The sequence below is a fragment of the Larimichthys crocea genome, chromosome VII (genome assembly GCF_000972845.2).
Source record: "Larimichthys crocea isolate SSNF chromosome VII, L_crocea_2.0, whole genome shotgun sequence".
In the NCBI taxonomy this organism is placed as follows: domain Eukaryota; kingdom Metazoa; phylum Chordata; class Actinopteri; family Sciaenidae; genus Larimichthys; species Larimichthys crocea.
Genome location: NC_040017.1, coordinates 7,548,041 through 7,570,281, shown reverse-complemented (window position 1 = coordinate 7,570,281; position 22,241 = coordinate 7,548,041). Strand labels below are relative to the sequence as shown.

The 22,241-nt window shown below is 39.4% G+C and overlaps 1 protein-coding gene across 4 annotated transcripts in view; it reads left to right on the top strand.

The window, feature by feature from the left end:
• Positions 1-22,241, top strand: part of lsamp (limbic system associated membrane protein) — a 416,254-nt gene that overhangs the window by 361,971 nt on the left and 32,042 nt on the right. For all 4 annotated transcript variants that reach the window (XM_027280505.1, XM_027280506.1, XM_019274766.2 and 1 more), the window contains one exon: positions 20,240-20,365. In XM_027280505.1, coding sequence (XP_027136306.1) covers positions 20,240-20,365 — 126 coding nt within the window. The remainder of the gene's footprint in view (positions 1-20,239; positions 20,366-22,241) is intronic.

Genomic DNA, 22,241 nt, shown 5'->3' with positions numbered 1-22,241 from the left:
TCTATTGAGGGTGTGTGTGTTGCCAAAACTCACAACATGCCCACCTTTGAACGATTGTTTCTTGAATTATTTTTAACGTATTCAAAACAGAATTTCAGATCCGTGCTACATCGGAATATCTCTCTGTTCTTTTAATCTTACAGTCTAAGGTTTGATGTTTTATTTTTAAAGCTGCATTGATAGATTTTTTATGGCTACTTGGAGGCAGCAGAGCAAGTTGTAAATGCAGCATTAACATATTATTACTTTTTAAGTTTTAATGTAGTATATATGTATTAGTGTTAGTCCATCACACTGCATGATTTGAAGTGTCCAATTATTCCCTGATGAAATATCTGGCTTAAGCTGCTATATGCTTCACTATGCTCACCACCTGGTTACTAATTGAATTGTAATTTGTATTTTAATATGTTTTACTCATACCACATGGGTTTTTAAACTCTAAAAAACTCTAACCCTTACTCTAACCCAACAGCATCACAGAAACATGCACTGAATGTAGCATGGATTATAAATAAAATTTGGCCATATAAATCTAAAAATGTTTTTGAAATAAAGTCAATAAGAAAAGAAAAGAAAAAGAAGTTCAAGAACAATTACAATGAATCAAGGACCCAACATAAAAACTACAACAAAAAAACAATAAATGTAAAAAGTAAATTAAAACCTATTGGGTGATAAACACAGGGGAATAAAAGTATAAGAGAGGAATCTTTCACTGAGAACAAGCTGCCTGTTTTGACCTAAATCAGCTGTACGGAGCTGTGAGGACTGAATCAAAACAGTTACATATACAGTTGCAGTAAAAAAGACGCTAAAACTAAAACTTTAGCTCAGGGGAACTCATAGTCGGGTGATAATTCTCTGTAGGTTTGCCACCACAAGTGGCCCCTCATCTGTCTCACAATACAATGATCTATTATTAATATAAAAATATTGATTAGTGCAGCTTTAAAAGCAATAAGCTACAACCAGTTATTTACTTTCTCTGAAAACATTCACAGTGTCTTATTTTTAGCCTGCGAACATTCAGGATATTACGTGGAAATCAAAGTCCAAGGTTCCAGGCTTGTCAGTAACCCTTACAGAACACTGGCTTGTGAAGTAAGCCCTGCCTGCCTTCATTATGCCTGCTTGAGCATGACGGCGGACCACGACTACTAAACATATATCCATATTCACAGCTCCCCAGGGACAAGATTACATGTAGTGGTCGCCATTGTCTATTTGCCATGTAGCCAACCCAGTTGTAAAGTAAGGGAAGTCAGGCAGACTGAGAGAGACTGGGAAAAAAGCCACCAAAAATTTTCCATTTCCTTTGAACCTTCATAATGAAACTGACTCCTTGAAGTTTTAATGAAAGCAACAAATTTACCATTCCCTTTTCTTCCTGTGCTGCTGAGCTTATGTTGCTTAGATGGAAAAAAATAAATAAAACTGCGGCCTCCTTAATCTTCCTTATGCTTGCTGTGTGAGGTGCTCTCATGCATTTAAATGGGGCCATCCCACGGACACATATGACAGCACGGGTATTGACAGGGTTGCAGGTGAGCCATCTCCACCATATTTCACAGACTAACCAGACGAGCCAGTGGCCATCGGTCCTGGACAGTGACTCCCCGGCCCCTGATATAGAAGACCACTATTTCTTTCTCTATTGCCTCTTTCCCCACACACATACACATTACTTGTATAGAACCTGCCAGTGTCCTTTCCCTCCATCTTTTCCATCCTCTACGTGACCTGGGCCTGTCAGATAGATGGACAGCCTGTTGGCACGGTGCTCCTTGCGCTTGCGAATGCCTCTGGAAGTGAGATTGAGTGGCCAGGTTAAACCTGACCTCATCTGCTTTTTTTCAGGGGAAAATATGAGGTTAGGTGGTGTGTCTGGTGTGTCACAACATGTAGAGCTGAGCATATGGTCCTTTACAGGTAATATATGGCCTGGATTAATAAAATGCGGTCACTTTCATTTAATGTCTATGCCCTACCTTATTCACGGTCACCTGCTGTGTGGTGTTTGCGTGTGTTTTGTGTGTTGAACCCTCTGCCACTCAACCCTGCTGGTGTTCAGGTCAATCCCACTGCTAAGCCTTGATCCCACTTTTATCACCATGGGCTGGGAGGCAGAGAGCAGAGAGGCAAGTTTGTGGCGCTGCTACGTGTGACAGCAGTGCTGAATAGAGCATGCTAAATATAAGCAGAAATCGCTCATTTTTAATTGGTGGGTCTCCAGTAGGCGACTGCCGTGGTTCGTTAATGACTTCCACCTATTAGGTCTATTGAGTTCATGACGGGGAGAGAGAGCAGCATGAGGAAGTATTGTTTTTGTTTTTGTTTTGTGTGCACTTCAGTGGCACAACCTGCACTTGTCAGACAGACACGCTGAGAGATATCTGATTTCAGAGGCTTCCTGATGTCTTGGTTGTACCAAGTCAGCATTGCTCGGGCACATGTGGATTCAAACTACTTCCCCTACTTTTCTTCTGCCTCTCTGTGTGCTGTAGTACAGTAATCAAAAAAAAAAAAAAAAAGAAAAGTACAGACCTTACAATAGGAGCATGAACTAGCATTTCTTTTTAGCCGACTAGTGGCGTAGCTTGAGGGATGAAATGTCACTTTGTTGGTCAGTTGTGCACTTTGGTTCAGACTGAATATCTATAAGTCCAGCGAATGTATTGCCTTGAAATTGTGTGCAGGCACTCATGTTTCAGATAGAAGGAATCCTACTGACTTTGGTGATCGTCTGACTTTTCCTCTAGCACCCCACCATGACGTTGACATTTGTGGTTTTGAGTGAAATGCCTCCACCAGTTGGATGGATTGCCATAAAATTTTGTATCCTGTCCAGGTGAAATTGTAATAACTTTGGGGATCCCTTAGAGGTGGGGTCAGTCATACTGGAAAAACATAGATTAAGACTTATTCCAAACACAAACGTCACCTATCGTCTGTATAGCTCACTTGTTTCACATTTACCACAATCTCTATAAACAGATTTCTGCAGACACAATGATCTATAGAAAGGGACCAAGACTGTGGATATGGGAAATGTTTCTGTTTCCGTTTGTAGTCCCGTCTAATCAATGTTTGAGTTGGCTATGGTTGCAACAGTCCTTGTGAGAGCAAAAGAAGCTTAGAAGATTAGTAAAAATGTGTCTTTCTCTTCATTCTTGCGTTTCAAGTTGCTAATCCGACTGCAGAAGAGTCTTGGCCCGGATATCTGTTATCTGTTTCTTTGTATTTCTGCTGCGGCTACATTGGAAGCCCAGAAACCCAGCAGTTGTCCACAGAGGCTAAGTCTTTATCAGATGATAGTTTCGAAGATTGCATTTACCATAACCCAAGCACTGCAAATGACCCCACCGGATGACCATTTGTTTAGCGGGATCATTTGGTTCTAATACTTTGGTTCATGACAAAAACATTACCATCAGCCTCAGCTGTGCTTTGGTTTATTTCTAATTGACAAATCTGCTAACATGCTTAAACTAAGATGGCAGTGTGCTAAAAAATCAGTAGGTAGCATTATCGCTGTGAGTTGTGCCCTGTTACATCGTCAAAGGGCTGCTAGCATGGCGTGGAACTTTTAATACTCAAACTGAGGAGATATGAAGGAAGATACTTTAAGCCATCATTTATGTCAGGAGACGTCCCAGAGACTCAGAAGTCATTGTTTTCCATGAATTACATACTCGTTCCGCACATCCTCAGTGTTTTCTTGTGATGTATTGGGCCGCCCCATCTCCCAGTGCCACTGCCTGACCAGATGTCGGCATGTTATTTAGTTAGACCATATGGTAGCAGCACGATGCAGTATTTTACATCCAAGTCTTATGTGTGGCAGAGAGTGCTAAACACTTCTCGTGATGGAGCATAGTTTTGTTGGATGTCTTTTTAAAAGAGGGCTGCTTTTCAAAAAGCTGTGATTAGGATGATTTTAGGGCCTGTAAACTGATGCTGACTGCTTTCAAATATTCCAGTATTTGATCGCAAACTTTTGAAAAGTGATGTCAGAAATGTTCTCTTATGACTGTAATTTGTATTGAAAAAGCAAATATGTCCGCCAGAATAGATATTGCTTTATTTAAAACTTATTCCACACTCGGGTTAAAGTTTTTTTTCTTTCAGAGCATACATATGCACTGTAATCAAAACAGAGGCCCTCTGAGAAACTAAAAATACATTGCACTAATGAGAAAAAAAATTGCTTATCACTTATGGAGGAAAAAATTATGACTCTTCATTACAATATGCTGGTCTCTAATGCATAGGCGTCTCACAGCTACAGTACTTGAGTGTTGTCAAGCATACAGCTCTTCCCAGCTCTTTGATGCCGCAGCTACAGGGTTGAGGGAAATATTTTTCTCTCAGAAGGTCTTTGAAAGTTGGCACTGGCCGGCTGCTGTAGTGGCCACTGTGGTAAAATAACATATGGGCTTATCTCTCCCCAGAGAGAGAGAAAACATTCTCCCAAATCCAGCCACTTGCTCATTATACTGCACCTCAGGCAAAGTGCGGAAACATAGAGAGGAAAGAAAGATTGAAGAAGGCAGAAAGAGAAGACTGACAGTGATGAGGCAAGAGACGAGGACAGATGGCAAAACAAAGGGGAAAAAAATGCAAGGCATGGTGGGAGGGAGAAAGGAACTCAGCGGCTGGTGTTGTCTGTATGAAACAAATGCAACACAAAATGTGGTTTTGCATATAAGGCTGCGTGTTTGTTTGAAAGAGAGTTTACAAAAGAAAAAGCTGAAAGCCAGCGAGAGAGACACACAGAAACACCGAAAGAAAGCGCAATGGCGTACACACCCCTCCCACCAGCTGGTATAGGAGCAGCAGCTGCTGAGCCCGTCCTAGTTGTGTGTGTGTGTGTATTGTGTTGTGAGGAGGCACTTGTGGGGTGGTCTCCAGCTGAGTGTGTCAGGTGCTCTGCACTCTACCCAGCTGTTCGCCGCTCTTCACACAGCAAGAACCAACAAGCTGGTTGAGAATGTACAGATCTGGAACCCAATCACACTAACACAGCTCTTCTATTTCACATTTCTGGCCAGTGACACAGACTGCAAGCGCAAGCTCCACTTTTTTAATCCTTTTAATCCACAAGTTTGCAAACTTTTGTCTATATAGTTATCCAGTGGACTATTACTCCTTATTTTTCATCCTGTATGTCTTTTCAGTGTTTTTAAGCTGCTCATCAATTTATACTGTCTGCAAGGATGCATCTAATGATTATTTTCAACATATTTAAACTATCAACTGACTGATTATTCAAGGATAGGTAAAGGGCATGTAGCTGTGTAGTGCTGATGAAACCCTGTCACCTCAATAAAACCATGGTCGAGTAATGTACAAAAACCCCCATAAAAAAGCCATAATCTAGAGCCAGTATGAGGGCTGCTGTAGTGGTAGATTCCATGGAAGAGAACCTGCAGATCTCTTGATATAAAAGGCTAATTCTAAGGTAACAAAAACAGCGAAGATTACTATTTTCAGGTGATTATACACTGATGAAAACATATAATTTCTGCCATTTTCTGCTGAGACAAATCTTGCACACTGGACTTTTAACACTTAAATAAAGCAGAGAAAATCTTTTATCTGAGTGCAAACCTGATCCAATGGATTCTGATTTATCAATTTAACCATGCTGGGATGATATTTACCAAACCGTACTTTGCCCTTGGCACTTGGCCTTACTGAGGAAAGAAAATAAGCAGTTCTGAGACACCGTGTGACAGCCTGGGTCGGCTTGTGCTGTGTCGTGATTGTCCTGTAGTATAGTGCTCACACCGGCGCTAAACTGTTAAGTGCCTGTGAGTTGTGTGAATCGGGGGTGAGGAGAGCTGTAAGCTTATTTTGCAGTATGCTCACAGAGAGCTGCAGGTACATCCATAAAATGAACTGTTGGATTCTCATCCATTTAAGTCCAATTTAGCTCATTGGAAGATATAGAGGCTGACTGGTGACTGCCATGTGGATTGCAGGTCTGTTGGTAGACTAATGTAAGCTAAAACTAAAATCACAATTTAATAGTATTTGAAATTGAATAATAAAGCATAATGTGAAAAAAAAAAGTTGTGAAATAAAATAATGCCTCAATCACTGTTACTTTTGTTGTGACTGTTTTTTATTTAGGGCGGCATTGTGGTGCGTAGTGGTTACCACAGTCACCTCCCACAAAGACATGCAGGGTGATTGATAGTTAATAGGTGTCTCTATGTGTCAGCCCTGTGATGAACTGGCGACCTGGATATACTGGGATAGGCTCCATCCCCCCCGCGACTATGATAAGGATAAGCAGTTACAAAAATGGATGGATAAATGGATCTCTTATCTCTTTTGATTTTACAAGCAGTGATTAGATTTTTAGAAGAAATTTCCTTAAAGGAACTGTTCAAATATGAACTGGGCTGGAAAATGTGGCAGAGATTTTTTAAACCCATTTAAAATGAATAAATTCTTCATATTGTTCAAATGTTTGTTTGCTTGCCTGTTGCAAAAAAACAAACATTTTCGCCATGTTCATTTGAGATGTGCACTGACTGAAAACGCAATTACATCAAGTTATTTAATGGAAATGTACTAACTGAAAACGGTCTTCATTTTACCTGTATTAGTTATTAAAAGTAAACTAGAGAGGGAAACTGTGGGCAATATAAGGTGTTGACATTTCTTTTAATCTGGACTGAATTATTTTTGTTTGTTGTTCCTATATGTGTATTAGGGTGTGTGGATGTCTTCATATACAGATTATATCATTACATGTTAGGTGGCCTGTGCGGATCGATCCCATTGCTCCTTTCCATTAGCATGAGAATGGCAATCAACAAAGGACCTTTGGACCCAATCTGAGGTTAAAAGTTAATGATACTAACCAAGGACTCTGGAGGCCACAAGTCTAGGGACGGGTCTGGTCACACATAGACACACACACTATGCACCCTCAGAGCTACACACATTTACACTCTCCCCATTATGGGATTACTTAGTGTTTTATAGTAAATGGGGCCAAATGATTGTGTATTGATTGCTGTTTGACTTCCCCAGAACATAGTTGAGGGTCCTTAAGGATCAGGGGAATAGCAGTAAAGGCCATCTGAATGCCACAATAAGTCAGCTGTAATTCAAAAAACGCTTTTAATGCCTGAGTGAACAATGAGACAGTATGATGTTGCTTTGAACTTCAACTTTACTTTTAATTTGCATAAATCATAAGATAGTTTACCGTCGAGTTTTTGAGTGTGTTGTAATATCACTTCTTCTGTTATGCATACATGGATAAACTATGATTCACTCCAGTAATTGTTTTTTCTGGAAAGATACAAAGCGATCAGCTGTAATAATTTTATTTGTTCAGTGAAACACACAGCTTTATTATGCATATTGGAATCAGTTCAAGTCCTCAAATGATGTTGTTATTGTATCATAATTGACTTAATATTAATAGGTGTAGGAACAAACTGTTGAAATGATCAGTATGAAATGAAATGAAATATTCCCTCTGTGTACAGTGTGTGTCACATTAAAACCACAGGTGTAAAGGTAAGAAGTCATTGTTGTCGTCAGGTGTTTTGACCCCAGAATGTTTTTTTGACCATTGTGGCATTAAAGTTCGCTAAAAGCTCAGTTTTTGTTTTGATAGGAACTTGTGGATTTAATACAAAACACAACATAATGTATGGAATATCCAGAAAAGCCTAGCATGTCAACCAGGTTGCTCCGTGTTATTCATCGCTGTAGCTTCAGTAACAGGCTAAACTTCTTTCACAATAGGTAAAAGGTTTATTGATAATATAGTGGTCCCTCATTTATTGGGGGGATACGTTCTAAAAATAACCCCAATAAACGAAATCCGAGTAATCAGCTTATTTTTTACAATTATTATACATGTTTTAAGGCTGTAAAACCTCTAACCACACACTTTTATACACTTTTCTCAGACAGGCATTAACATTTTCTCACATTTCTCTCTTATTTAAACACTCTCAATGTTCAAACATCCGCAGATTGAACAAAAATAAGTACAATACTGTATTGAAATGAAACCAAAGATCAAAACCTGTTTTCAAGCCCAAACATTTTTAACAAATTTATTTTAATGATCAATCTAAGAGGTTTGACACATAAGAAAATTATTATCAGTACTGTAACTCACGTGTATTTCACAGTTACTCTGACGGTGCAAAAAAATCAACATAAGATTTTCAAGTCACCTGCTAGCGATTGAACATTTATGTAAATCTGGCTAGCCGAACGCATTTTGTACTCTCTTAGCCAATCAGAACGGCGAACACAATGCACGTTCAAATTGTACAGTACGCTGTAAAAAAAAGCATGCAAAATTACACTAAAAAAAATCCGCGAAACAGCGAGCCCGTGAAAGGTGAACCGCGTTATAGTGAGTGATAACTGTACATGAAAAATGTACAGTTGTTCTTACTGCAACAGCAACAATAGAACTATGCACAACATCACTGACTCCCCATCACAGTACTGCAAATAATACTATGATTTTTCTATATTACAAGGCCATCTACCAGGAAAGCTCCCTTAATTTCCACGGTCCTCAAACTTTAATATGAATAACCATTATACATGGATCCATACATTGTTTTACACACTACATACAATTTCCAGCCCATCTTTCATTGCAACCTGACCATATGCGCAGCTCTTCACGGGCCAGCAAAATTAGCCTTAAGAAGTGTCAAAACGTCAGGGCAGGATGGCATGATAACCTAAAGATGACCTAAAAAAAACTAAATGCACCTTCTATTCTTACTTTTTTAATTTTCTATCTCCACTCCAGCCAAAAAACCTCTTGTAGTTTGAAATCTAAATGATGGCAGGTATGCCCTATCATGAACCCAGGTTTTGCTGAACCAGCTGTACTGGAAATGGCTTTAGAATAAGAAAGAAGAGGTGATGGTTTCACATTGGGAGGAAAATAGGAATTGGTGGGGCGTAAAAAGGTATCTAAACTGAGCTGCATAGCTGTATAGGTTGCGGGAGGGCCTGTGATCTTTAATAACCCCTGTCTGGACATAGTGGCATAATGAGAAATGGTATTTGGAAGTGGAAGAACAAAGGGCAGGAAGTGGTATTAAATAGTTGAAGAAACGGTACCTGTAGAGGGGAAGGCGGCCATTGCAGCCAACATTCTATAACCTTGGATTTAGCTTGTCTAGCCATCTTTGTTTTTCTCATTATCATGAGCTGTATGATACCGTCAGCCTCTAAATCATCTGATGGCTTGAATGCAAAATCAGCTTTGCCTTTTTGGCAAGCCCTCCACTCCATGTGGATGCCAAGCTTAAAGTACAAAGCCATTGCTCCTGAGGAGGCAAACGATTTACGGAGGTACCTCCGTTAGGCCCAGATAAGAATTACGTCTTATATGGAATATATAAACACAGACATTTTTCATAGTGGCCAGAGCTGCCATTAGTTGCTTTCATAAAAAAAAATATACTATCTGTAGCATTTTCTCTTCTTTGACCCTTCTAGGCTGCTCGTATAGAGCTTGTTAGCAAAAACCGTTACTACACCGTTCTACCTTACACATCCGTTTTCCCTCTTTCACGAGAAACACCAATTAAATGTTCATGTGATTTACGAGTTGCTGACATTGGGGGACCCTCATCGGAAAAACACCTCTCAACACGACCCGAAAACCATCTCCTTAATTAATCACCTTGGAGTCCCTAGTAGACCGAGGTGTACAAATCTGGAAACGTGAGGCATGAAACATCTCAAATGTATAAAATCTTCCTCCACAACAACACAGAGGAAGCTTGTTTTTTTTCCTCCTTTGCTTCCATCGGCGCCTCCAGCAGGCCAGTGCATCTGTCTCATATCCGATACTTTCTTTGAAAGTTTCACAGGCATCTTGGGTTTTTAAAGATGCCGCTGCTGACGGCTACAGTTGGAATGGGGAGAAGGAGGAGGTGTCTTCTCCTCTGTCACCTCTCTCATCTTACCTTTTCTTCCTCTCTCCTCTTTCACACCAGCTAAGTGGGGCGTAAGGGGGGGAAGGGAGGAGCTCACTGGCCACTCGAGCAACAGCAGCGTCAGCCCCCACTTCTAAGACCCATGCATTCTCATTCATTTCAATTCTGCTGCACTGGTCACAGAGGAAGAGTGCATGTGTGTGTAGCTGCACAAAACACACCCCAAGGTCTAAGATCAAATGAGATCGTTGCTCCTCTATATTCTGCATGCAGGGATGTGATAATACAGGCAAAATGTGTGTTAAGGTGTTTGTGTGTGTGTGTGTGTGTGTGTGTGTGTGTGTGTGTGTGTGTGCGGCTCATGCAAATGCAGAGTATCGTTGTTACATCGAGTACGAGTGTCAGCATGAATAATGGAAGGGATCAACGGTGGATATTAACAATGAGTCACACAGTATGGGGGACATACTGTCTAAGCTTCAGAAAACAAATTGTGTGTTTATGACTTTAGTTGTGTTGTATGTGTGTATCATTCAGTAGTAAGACTACCGACAGCTCAGGCACAAGGCTTAGTGTTAATCTAAAGAGATATTCTTTATCAACCAAGCACATTGCAGACATTTGGAGATGTAGCACGCCGATTACATTTCGCTCCTGTCTCTCCCTCCATAGCTACTTTTTCCTTTGGCCTTTTTACCTCTTTAACAAGCTTTTAAGGGAGTCATATTATGTGTAAGGCTGCAAATTTTTGTGTGGCAGATTTATCAAAGATTTCCACTTCAGAATGTGTGTGTGTGTGTGTGTGTGTGTGTGTGTGTGTGTGTGTGTGTGTGCAGGAATTGATTTTCCGCCCTTGAATGGTCAAGATGTCCTGATTGTTGCTCTCTCGGTTTCTGCAATTCACAGATTACCCTGTAAGGTCAAAGTGCCAGAGTGGAGATGCAGAAAAATACACAAATTAGACACACACAGGTACACACATCAACAAATACACATCAGTATTAAAGAGATCGTTCTGTTTAATCATCCATTTAATCCAAGTTTGGTATAAACTGCGTGAACTTTTTAAGATAGAATTTTGATTTTGGCAGGAGAAAGGCATTTGCCACCTAGAACACTGCTATAAAGATGGAGTTTTTATGTCTCTAGAACAGTTTAAAGAAAAGTACAGATTGACAAATAAAGATTTCCTTAGTTATCTCCAGTTACGTGATTTTATTAGAGCCAATCAAAAAGGAAATTGGAACTTACTCCTCATGTTTCCAGTTGAGCATCTGTGTCATGCTGGCGAACCGTTATTTAGAATTATCTCAAGGGTGTATATAGAGCTCTTTTGTCGACTTTATCGATACCAGATCTTGATACAGGTCAAGGGTTAAATGGGAGAAGGACCTGGGAATAACTATCGAGGAGCAGTTATGGAGGAACTTGTGCAGGGATAGGGTCACCTCTACTTTAAATGCTAGGTACAGGTTGATACAATTCAACTTCCTGCATCAGCTGTATATTACCCCACATAAATTACACAAATACAACTCCAATATATCACCTATTTTAGATGTGGCACGGAGGAAGGAACATTCCTTCATTCTACCTGACAGTGTTCTAAACTGCAGGGGTTTTGGCAGGGGGTGTGTGAAACTTTATCAAACATCTACGGGGTTACGTTTTCACTGGACCCTGAAATGTGTCTACTAGGGAACTTTACTAACTCTAATCTTGAGACAAAATATGCAAAGAAACTCACAGAAATCCCTAATTTCAAAGATATGTATTGCGATAAAGTGGAAATCAGATGCCCCTCTTTCAATTAAAGTGGCTTTGTGAAATCAATAGCTGTGTACCCCTAGAGAAAATCACGTATTGAATGCTGAAAAGAAGTAAGACTTTTTATAAAATATGGCAACCATTTTTAATTTATATTGAAAAAATACCAGGGGGGGGGGTCGTCCAGGGCGCAAATGTGGCCAGAACCGGCGCTGGCCTACAGTAGAGATGGCGGCCGGTATTTGGAGAAACAGACAGAAGGACCAGCACAGAGGCTAAGTAATGCACTGCTGTGGACAGGGGTAGCATAAAAAAAACACATTTTAGCCACTTTAAAAAAGTCTGAGTGTATACTATGTTTAGAACATCAGAACAACATTTCACCACTTTACCTCGCATGGTGACAGTCCTTCCAGATGGGAAGCTAAAGCATTTTTATTGATCTAGACTCTCTTCAAAGACATCATTGACCTAATTTTACCTCACAGAACAAGGGAGTTGCTGGTCCAATGATTCCTCCACTGGGTAGTTTGTATATGTTGTGTGTTTTAACATGATAGTTCATCAGTTGCTCGAGAAAGCAAGAGACAAGCAACTCACATGTTCTGCGAGTCTGGTGGATTTGGAGAGTTCAATATAACTATAGTTTCCTGTCAGAACTGGTTATCTAATGGTGGCACATTGCTTAACTTCCAGTCCTGGCTGCTTCTCCAAAATGTTGGTGTAGCTGCCTTGTACAGTGGGTAATAAACTGACTATCAATAGCACCACATGCAACCCCTATTCAAACAACCCAAACTGCCTCTTTAAGGCATGGCAGATGTTTGTTTAAGCCGACGTTATTCAATCTCTAAACTGTGACAGCAGCCACCCTGATGGCTAACAGGCTGGTTATATTGTTCTTGTTGGGGCCTTTGGAGAGGAAGTTTTGGGCTGACCTTGTTTTATAGAAAGCAGGTAATTGGCAGTAAAGCTTCCAAGCACTAAAAGCTAAAAGCTAAAGAGCTGCGAGTGCTTTCTCCTGATTATCTTCTAATGGTTTCAAATTAGCCAAGCATAATCGCATGCCTCTTCTACACTTGCTGCCACATCACTCCTCCAAATGTCACATTGAGAGCCAGCGGGGGGTAAATGTAGGAGAGAACAAAATGAGCTCAAGGGGAAAAACACAAAACATGTAAAATGGTATACACAGAGCTAATGACAGTATGGTGATTTATTGCAGAACAATACTTTAATGTCTTTGATATAAAAGAACTGTAACCGTGCCCTTGCTTTGCTTGTAAAGAAATATACTTCACAACTCATAAATATCTCCATAAAGTCCATGTATTTTGTTGTTTTAGTCTGTGATGGAGCAAGATACGAGAGTGAATTCCACAGTAAAAGCCCAGCGGTGTTGTGTTGTTTAGTTTTTTACTGTATTTATGCTGAAAAGTGGAATCGAGTATGGCATAGTTGGCTAATCTTTTTTATTGTAATGAACAGTTTAGCTTGAATATAAAGCAATCTGACAGGGGCCAGGTGGGCAAGGTTGCATCCTGTATTATCTGCTGCCTTCCCTGCTTCTGTTCAAAGGCTAATTTCATGCTCAATACGCCTGCATGCAAGATGGGCTGAGCAAGTCTGCACCTGTGATTGTAAAAAATAAAGTACAGTGGAAGAAATGTAGAACTGGAGAGAGAGGGAGAGCACTGGAAAAATATGGTTCAAGTTTGTTGCCACCCCCTGATACAGGGCTCAGATTCCATGGCAGACCCTCAAAACTTGGTCATTTCTTGCTCCTTCACATCTTCAGTCCTTTGGTGTGTGACGCTTTTTCAGGCCAAACTATGGTTGTGAGCATCTCTATTATGAGCACATAGTGTTTATAGCATTATTCACCTGCCTCTGTGTTGTGTCTTTTGTACCAGTCTGTTACAGAAGTGTCAAATTAAACACATTTTTCTGGATCACATTTAGCAGAATTGCAACTTTTTTTTTTGTCTTTTTTTTCCCTCCCCTTTTGTTTTCTTTTTGTCCTACATTTGGCTAAATGTGTTTTATAAGCATGTTGTTTATCATCTATGGTAAATTTAGGACATATTTGTTGTAAATGAGCATTTTTTTGTCCACAAGATGTGGAGCAGTTGGGATTATACCATTTTTCATGAAACAGAGTCATGTATATACACGTATGATTAACACCAACTGTCTTGTTCATACTGGCAGCACACATTTAGAAATTGAACTATGCGTGTTTCGAATCTACAGAACCCTGGATTAGATTATATCACAATGTCTTTTTCACATTCAGTGCTAACGTTTTTGACGGTCTGTCTGCATTATCTGCCCGTGGCAACTCAGCTGTTAAGGTTAGAGATTATCATTTTTAGGGTTAGCAAGAAAAAGGGGGGAGGGGGGAAAAAAACACTCCCATTCACTGCTCCAACTGACTTCCTTCATCAATATTAACATTGGCATTGGCAGTAAATCATATGGTGGAGTACCTTCCAGTATGGATGTAATTCGTAAGGATGCTGCGTTGGATTTACGCCCAGAATTTGGTGAACAAACTCAATACTCGGATAAAAATGCACACAATTGCAGCATAATGTTTATTGGCATAAGGTGGCAGTGGTGGAGGTTGGTGTAACTACAGTAAGAGAGACAGGAAAACACTCTGTACTTCTATTATCCTCCATCCACAGCTGATTTTAAACTGAATGAAAGCCGCCTTCTTTCAATGAATAAATCAGTGGAGCCACCTGAAAGTTCCAGGACAGATCCGTCCAATTCAAAATGGAAAGGTGCAGGGCTATTATGCACAAGTATACATGGTCTTTGTTATGTTAAGTTATATTATGTTATGCCACTCAATTCTTATCATACTATATCCTATGCCTTATAATACAGTACTATATACTACTACTATATTAAACTTATACTAATAAATCTATAGTAATACAGACAAACACTATAATTTATTACTTATGGTACGGTAATCACAACATTGTCACGGTACCTCATAATATGTCTAGTTTAGTTTCTCATTTTTTTAATGTTACTTCTATTCTTGTTTTAGTTTTATATACCTTTTTATTTATTTTTTTATGTTTAATTTCCTCTGTAGCCAACTTATTTCTGTCCTTGTGTCCCTGGAACAATAATTTTCCATCTGATCAGTAAAGACTTATCTTCTGTTATCTTATCTGATCTTATAAATCCAGTAATTACAAGATACAAGTTTAGTACTTTCATCGCCTTCCATTCCTCCCCACGGTAAATAACTTGTCACATGGACCACAAACAGCTCGTAGCCCTCTCTCTCTCTCTCTCGTCTTTCTTTCTATGTGGGCATAAACCTACAAACACAAACACATCCCCCCTAATTACTCTTGCTCTCTTTGCTCTTTCTCTGTCTCTCTGTCTTTTTGCTCTCTCTTCTTTCGTTCTTTGAAGTTTGAAATCAGAGTTGAAAGCAAGGTCAGTGTATTTATAACGTTTTCATCAGAGATTTATTATGTTTTTGAGGAAATGAAAACCAAATAAGAGATCATTAGCCGGAGAAGACAAGATGTTTTTTAATTTTTTTGTTTTTTTCGGGGGGGGGGGGGCAAATCTGAAAAGGAGAAGTGCTTCTGTTTACTGTAGTTTGTGATGTTTGCTATGAATGCAAATGAATTCTACTTTGGGGAGTGTTTGAGAAAAATGAAATTAAAATAGAATATATTAGAAAAATAAATTCTGAGTGTATATGTGAAGGTGAGTGTGCTCCTTTCTGTGTACACAATGTGAAGTTAATTGTGAATGTTCTTAGCCCACGCCTGTGAGTGTGGTGTGTGGGTGTGAATCATAACATAATTCACACTGACCCAGCCATAGGTAAAACATTAGCAGAGAATATCTGTATCTCTATGGAATTCATCCATCCTGCAGATGCAGACCTGAAGTGCTTTTTAGAGAGCTGCCCTTTCCAACATTGTTCCCTGAAGGTTGACCTATGACTAAGATTACAATTCACTCATTTCTTCTTCCTCCTCCCACGTCCTTCTTAACAGCTGGATGCCAAGCTCTATGGCTGTCAGCACAGAAATGTCATTCACACTTCTTCCTTTCACTACCATCTTCCTTTTCGTCACATCCTCTCCTTTTCTGCTTTTCACCCCATCCTCCCCTCCCCGTCCCTCCCATTTACAGAGGTGACAGGGTTATCAGAGTATGAGCAGTTGTTTCTTACCCGATCCATTTGTATCCACGCTTCCGAGGATTAATTCTCCAGTCACACATCGTGCACAGCCAATCAACTTTCTCGCCAACGCTTTAGTTGTTTTTGAGGGGGGGGAAAAGCCAATTGGATTCTTTGTCACCTCAATCGTGTGCCTCCACCCTACCATCATCCTCCCCCCCGCTCCATCTCCCCATATCTGGAAAACACATCTTCATTTTGGCTTGGTCATTTGACTACAGCAATAACTGTGTATGACTTCATTTAAAATGCTGTTTGGCACGATTGTGAAAGTCTTGTCAGTTGGTATTAGAGAGATGGGTTACTTGAGGATGTTGTGTGTGCATGTGCGTGTGTGAGAGAGAGCGAGACAGAGAGAAAGATTGTTAGTGATTCTGTACAGAGACAAAGCTTCAATAATAACCTTACTGGAGAAACTATCTGAAGGAGAACACTGAAATAGTGTTTCTTACAAAACATGGTCGATATGAAGGAACCGCTCTGCTTGATTTCAAATCAACAACACAGCAATATCAGATCTAGATCGCGAAATGCATTCCCACTTGACGCAGCTCCCGCAAATGTGTTTACAACTTAAAATTCTTAAATGCTTTCAATATAGTTTTTCTATAGTTACACAGTCAGCTATACAATGGAAAAATGCCTCACTACAAAGAGGAAGTCACAGTACATGTACTGCAAGTATATCGGATTCTTTATTGTAGGGCCACCAAGTAACTTTAATGGAGCAGTTGGAGTTTAAGTGTCTTGTTTATGGACAAATTGACACCAGTTGTTGAGAGCTGGCAGAGTCTGTTACAGCTTTTTGCAACTGATTGTTCTGCTGTTCACACTTTTAAACAGGTAACCCATAAACTTTAATGGTTTACTTCCCAATCCTGCTTTTTTATGTGTAAATAACTTGGATGGCTAAATCAGTGTGAAACTAGTGTGTAGAAAGCATCTTACTTTAATCATGGCAATTAAGCTTTGTTGCATTACACGCTCATGCAATTGTTCTATTTAAAAATTTGACATTTTTGCACTTCTCCACCTGCTAAATTATCGCTCTATTTGACAGATTAAATATAATCCATATTCTCAAAAAAAGACACCTTGCTAACTAAGTGCGCACATGCACACACAGCTTCAATGCAAGTCCATCAAATATAGTTTCAAGCCTAGTTCATTTAACCTCATTTAACTCTACTGGGCTTTATAGGCTCCGCTGGATAATATTTGTTCTCAAAGACGCTCTTTTACTTTTGAAACAATTGGAAATTTAGGATGTGGTAAATCAGATTGACTTTGCAGTTTCCTGGGATTGTTCAGAAATGTTAAGTGATGAAAAGAACTGACCATGTTTTGAATTAAAATGAGTTTGGAAAGCAAGTCTGAAAGAAAATAGATTGTGTTGCCTTATATTGAAGCATGAATGAAGCATTTTGTTTGCTAAAGAATATTCTGAAAACATAATGTGTCCCGTATTTATATTAAGCTGTAGTGCTGTATGTGTCAGATAACTGATCAATCAATTTTATATGATGAATTATATATAGAGAAACTTGAAACAGCCTCACACCCAGATGAATCCAAGAGAACCTAAAACTTTTGGTTAATAAACCATGATGCCCTGGAGAAGAGTTGTATGATGTGTTTTAATTTTTAAGAAAGATCTCTAAATTAAATATAATATCCCAATCAGGATTACAAACATGGATCCAGAGCACAACATTTAAAGTTAGAAGTGAAAAAGGCCAAATGTTATAAAAGTCCTAGAAGTAGTGTATTAATAAAAGAAAACAAAATAGTGCAAAGCAGAGAATCACAAAGGCACAGTGGCGCAGTAGTTAGCACCGATGCCTTGCAGCAACCCACCAGCTGGCTCCAGTCTTTCTGTGGCTGTGTCTGCGTGGGTTCTCTCCAGTTGCTTCGGCTTCCTCCCACAGTCCAGACATACAGGTTAATTGGTAACACCCATACAGCTGCTGTGAACGTGAGTGTGAATGTTGTTTGTCTCTATGTAAAGAACTGATGACCTGTCCTAGGTGTACCCTGGCTTTTTCAAACCGATGTCATCTGGGATCGGCTCCAGCCCCTCATGACCCTGCAAAGTAAAAATTGTTATAGATAATGGATGGATAATGAAAACACTAAGTGACATCAAAACAGACAGTTTTCAAAGCGTTATTCTGGGTTTGTTCAAGATGATGTCAGGGTCACATTGCAGGAATGGGAACAGTGATTTAGTCATTATTGATTTAGTAATTTAGTAAGTGATTTCGCAATCTTTTTCTCTACGTTTTGTCCAACTGATTCACAAGGATACAGTAGCTGGGGATTATTTATAAGTTGACTTTTGAATGACAAGCTGCCACTGTCAGTGTGCTTGATACAGGACAGACTCTGAACGCAGGTGGAGAATGGATCATAGGTCTAGCTGCGTTGGGTGAAGAATAGTTGCCTTTGAAACAAACATCAAACAAGCCAGGAAGTCAAGAAGATCAAAAGCTGGAACATTTTTGACTTTGCTAGAACACATCATAAGTCTGCATGCTTTAAAACTGCACCAGCACAAAATTTCAATCCCTTGTTTGGACAGAGGACTCATGAATATCACCTCTTTACATGTGGGGCATAACTTAAGTTAATAGGAGACTGCTCGTTGGCTGACTGACAACAGCTGCTTCATTCATCGTCATTTATGACCTGTGTGGCTTTGTTGGCCTGTAACTTCCGATCATATTTATGAGGCGTACAGCACAGACATTAACAGACATCTCCCACTATTACTATTGCTATATTTTGGTATTGTTGAGCATTTTCTGTCAAAGCTAACATTTAGCTATATAATCTTTTCCTTGACATCAATGTCTTTGATGATAGCTTGTCACAGAACAGCAATGCAACTAATCGATTAAATCTTGAAAGTTTAAAGTGCAACTGACAGCAACTCAGGGCCAACTGGAGAAAAATGAGAGTCTAAATCACTCAAAGTAATGTTTATTCTAGTGAAACCACATCACAGTTCAGCTAAAGAGACTTATAAATTTACAATCCCTACAGTGGGACAAACTTGTTGCACCTGTTGCTTGGATTGCCTATAACAATACGTCAAAGAAGTCAAATGTGATCACACATTTTGTTTATAAGAAACAGAACTAATGAAATGACGATTGGCATTAAGGTACACCAATGAGTTCGTCCTCATGCCTCATTAAAACATTGGCTGGAATGCAGTTGTTTTTAACTGGCAATAGCATCGTTAGGAGTTTAGCCCTGATGCATACACATGCAATTAGAAGAGCAAATCCACTTATCACAGATTTATAAAGGGGAAAAAAACATACTCTTCTTCATTTGCTCATATTATGCACACTGCAACATTCATCATATTCCAAAGTCATTGATCATTATTTGTATTTCTGGCCTCATATCTATATATACGGTACCTTATCACAACTACTTCACCCACAGTTTGTGAAAACAGTGATGTATGCCCTCTACATCCTTCATGATTGATTGCTTCTTTGCTGCTGACTCACTTTAAAACAGACTGTACCTTCTTAATTCATCTTAGTTGCTTTTTGCCACAGTACAGACTTCTCTCTCCCTCTATCCATCTCTCTCCCCCTCTCTAGGTTTATGTTTGTTTGCGTGGGAGCGAGAGCAGTAGGAGTGAAGAGTAGATGGTGATCGCGAGGCGGTATGATCATTAAAAGCTATGTCGATATGAAGTAGCTCCGTGTTACTTTGAACATCAGCGCCACTTCCGAGCACACATGAGAAGATTCTTCATTTCACCTTTAAATTTCGGCTTGTGTATTAAAGCCAACTTCTCTAAAAGTATGTGTCTGAACCCAGAATCAGTGCCAAGCGTCTGGTGGGTCCCCCGTATGACAAGAGAAGCAATCTGTTTTCATGAGCTCAGGTCCCGGGGCAGGAGATTAAATTGCTTATTTGGATCCTGGGTTGAGAAAGTTTACTGTAAGTACCTCTGAGGGCTATAGCAGTAGGAAAAAAAAGGTTCTCCAAAGGTTTTCTAAACTCTTTCCTTTCACAAAAAGAATCAAGGTCAGCTTGTGTTTGCATTGAACCTCTGTTTATTGCCAATAGTTTATGTTATGGGAGCAAAGCAAGCTGGCATGGCAGAGGAGTGGAGTTTTTAATCAGTTATTCTATTGAGTTCAAAGATGAACAAAACAAAGTGTTTCAGGTTATGTTGATCTGTGTGAGATAAAACATACTTTGCTCTTTATACTTATAAATAAATGCAGTCTTACTAACTTTTTTGTTTCTCCTGTGTCTCCAGTTCCAGCCAACATCTACAAGGTGTCGGAAGACATCATAGTGAATGAGGGCAGTAACGTGACACTCAGTTGTTTGGCCAGTGGCAGGCCAGACCCTGCAATCACCTGGCGGCTGCTAAACCCCTCAGGTAAGAATCATCCAATCAATACAAATTATCATTTGTGTCAGTCTGGATGTTTGGCCTGTGGTGTGCCAGATGCATCATCGAAAGATCAGATTTTAAAGCAATCCAAGAAAATAAATCTCTGTGAGAGACCACTGAAAGATTATTCATTTTTTATTATCAAAGTAGTCCTGTGATTGTTGTCTGTTCAGTGAAAACAGGAACTGCTAGCAGCCAAAAGAACATGAATTTCCATGATGCTGAAGCTCTTAAATTCAAATGAATGGGCTCAAAATTCAGACGTGTAGATAGGCTTACAGTAATGTCAATATTTCAATATTATCCTCAATCTGTTATTGTTATTTTTAACTTACGACTTGATGATGATCTGCCACTGTTTGCGTCTTGACTTGAATAGACACAAAACTGAAGCTAGGGTCTCAAAAGTGCATTCAAATTTGCCAAGAAAACTTTTTATATTTTTGTCAATAGCTTTCACTCCACATTTGGACCTCCTCCCACAGCATGCCCTCATCTCTACATCTCATTTTTTTTAATGCAATAATAACTATGAGAAAGTTTTGTGTGTGGGGTGGGGGGTTATTTGTTGTCATAGACATTTCAGACCAACTTTATATCACTCTGTGCCTCTTCCAATTATATGCACAACCGCAAAGAGGAATATTGAAATATGGCACAGTGCAATTCTGACTTGTAAAAATGTCTTCCTCAGATCAGTTTTTATTTTTGGTTTAATTTAGGTGCATGGTTTGTAAGAAGTTAATATGAAGGGCATACACTGACCGGCCACTTCATTAGATATACCTGTACAATGTACAGCAATCCAACAGTGAACCTGCCATGAATTCTACTTTCATGAAGCTCATAATGTTTCAGTTTTTTGTTGACACTGTCAGAAAGGTAATCTACTTTATTTATTATTGAGGTTGCAGAGGAATTGAAAGTAATTTCTAATATTAAGGCATTTTATTGCATGCAAATGTGGTGACCAAAATATTAGAAATGCCTCTGAAGATAATGCAGGCCATTTCCATACCACTGCAAGCTGGAACGCCAATGACATATAGGTAAATAATACCTATCTGACCGTGTCACTCAAAACTGAACATTGTTATGTTTGTAAAGAGAGAAGTTATAGCCGAGCTGTTGTATTGGCTCATATTAGATTGTACAGATGCCAGTGAGTGTAAATGGCAGTAGAAAAGGGAATATGAACTTCCTTGAAAGATCTGTCCTCTCTTTCAGACAAATCTAAATGCAAATAACAATGTTTCTGTAAAATAAATAAATACAGCGACCAGCTTTGCATCAGTAAGGGTTGGTTTATTTAACCAGGGGGAGAGTTCCTTATATATTAGGTTGTCATGTGCGATAGTCATGTTGTTGTTTGTACACACTATCACAGTGTATGTGATATATGTATATATATATATATGTGTGTGTGTGTGTGTGTGTGTGTGTATACGTTCAGATAGCGGCGATACTGTTGATTCGGGATTTAATCCAATTTCAGAGAAAAGAATAATGTCTCCCACTGCTGATAAGCTTGTAGTGTGATGGATGGAGATGCTTGAGTTGACAACATCTCAGTTTGATAGCACTCTTGTGCTGATTGAAAGCCATTCTATTTATGTGTCTTTATCAATTACTGTGTCAGTTTCTCAGCACTCCAGACACGTTTCATCAAATACATCTGTTTCCTGCACCTGGAAGCTGAACAACTCGGTTGAGTGTATTTACCTCTTTTGTCTGTTTGCATTAAAAGCGAATGATTTGTTCACACTAATCCTGCAGGGCATATGGATCTGACTGACTGCTTTACAGAGCTGTGGTGAAAACTGAAAGCTCCCCCTGAAGATTCAAATAGCTAACAAAGTTA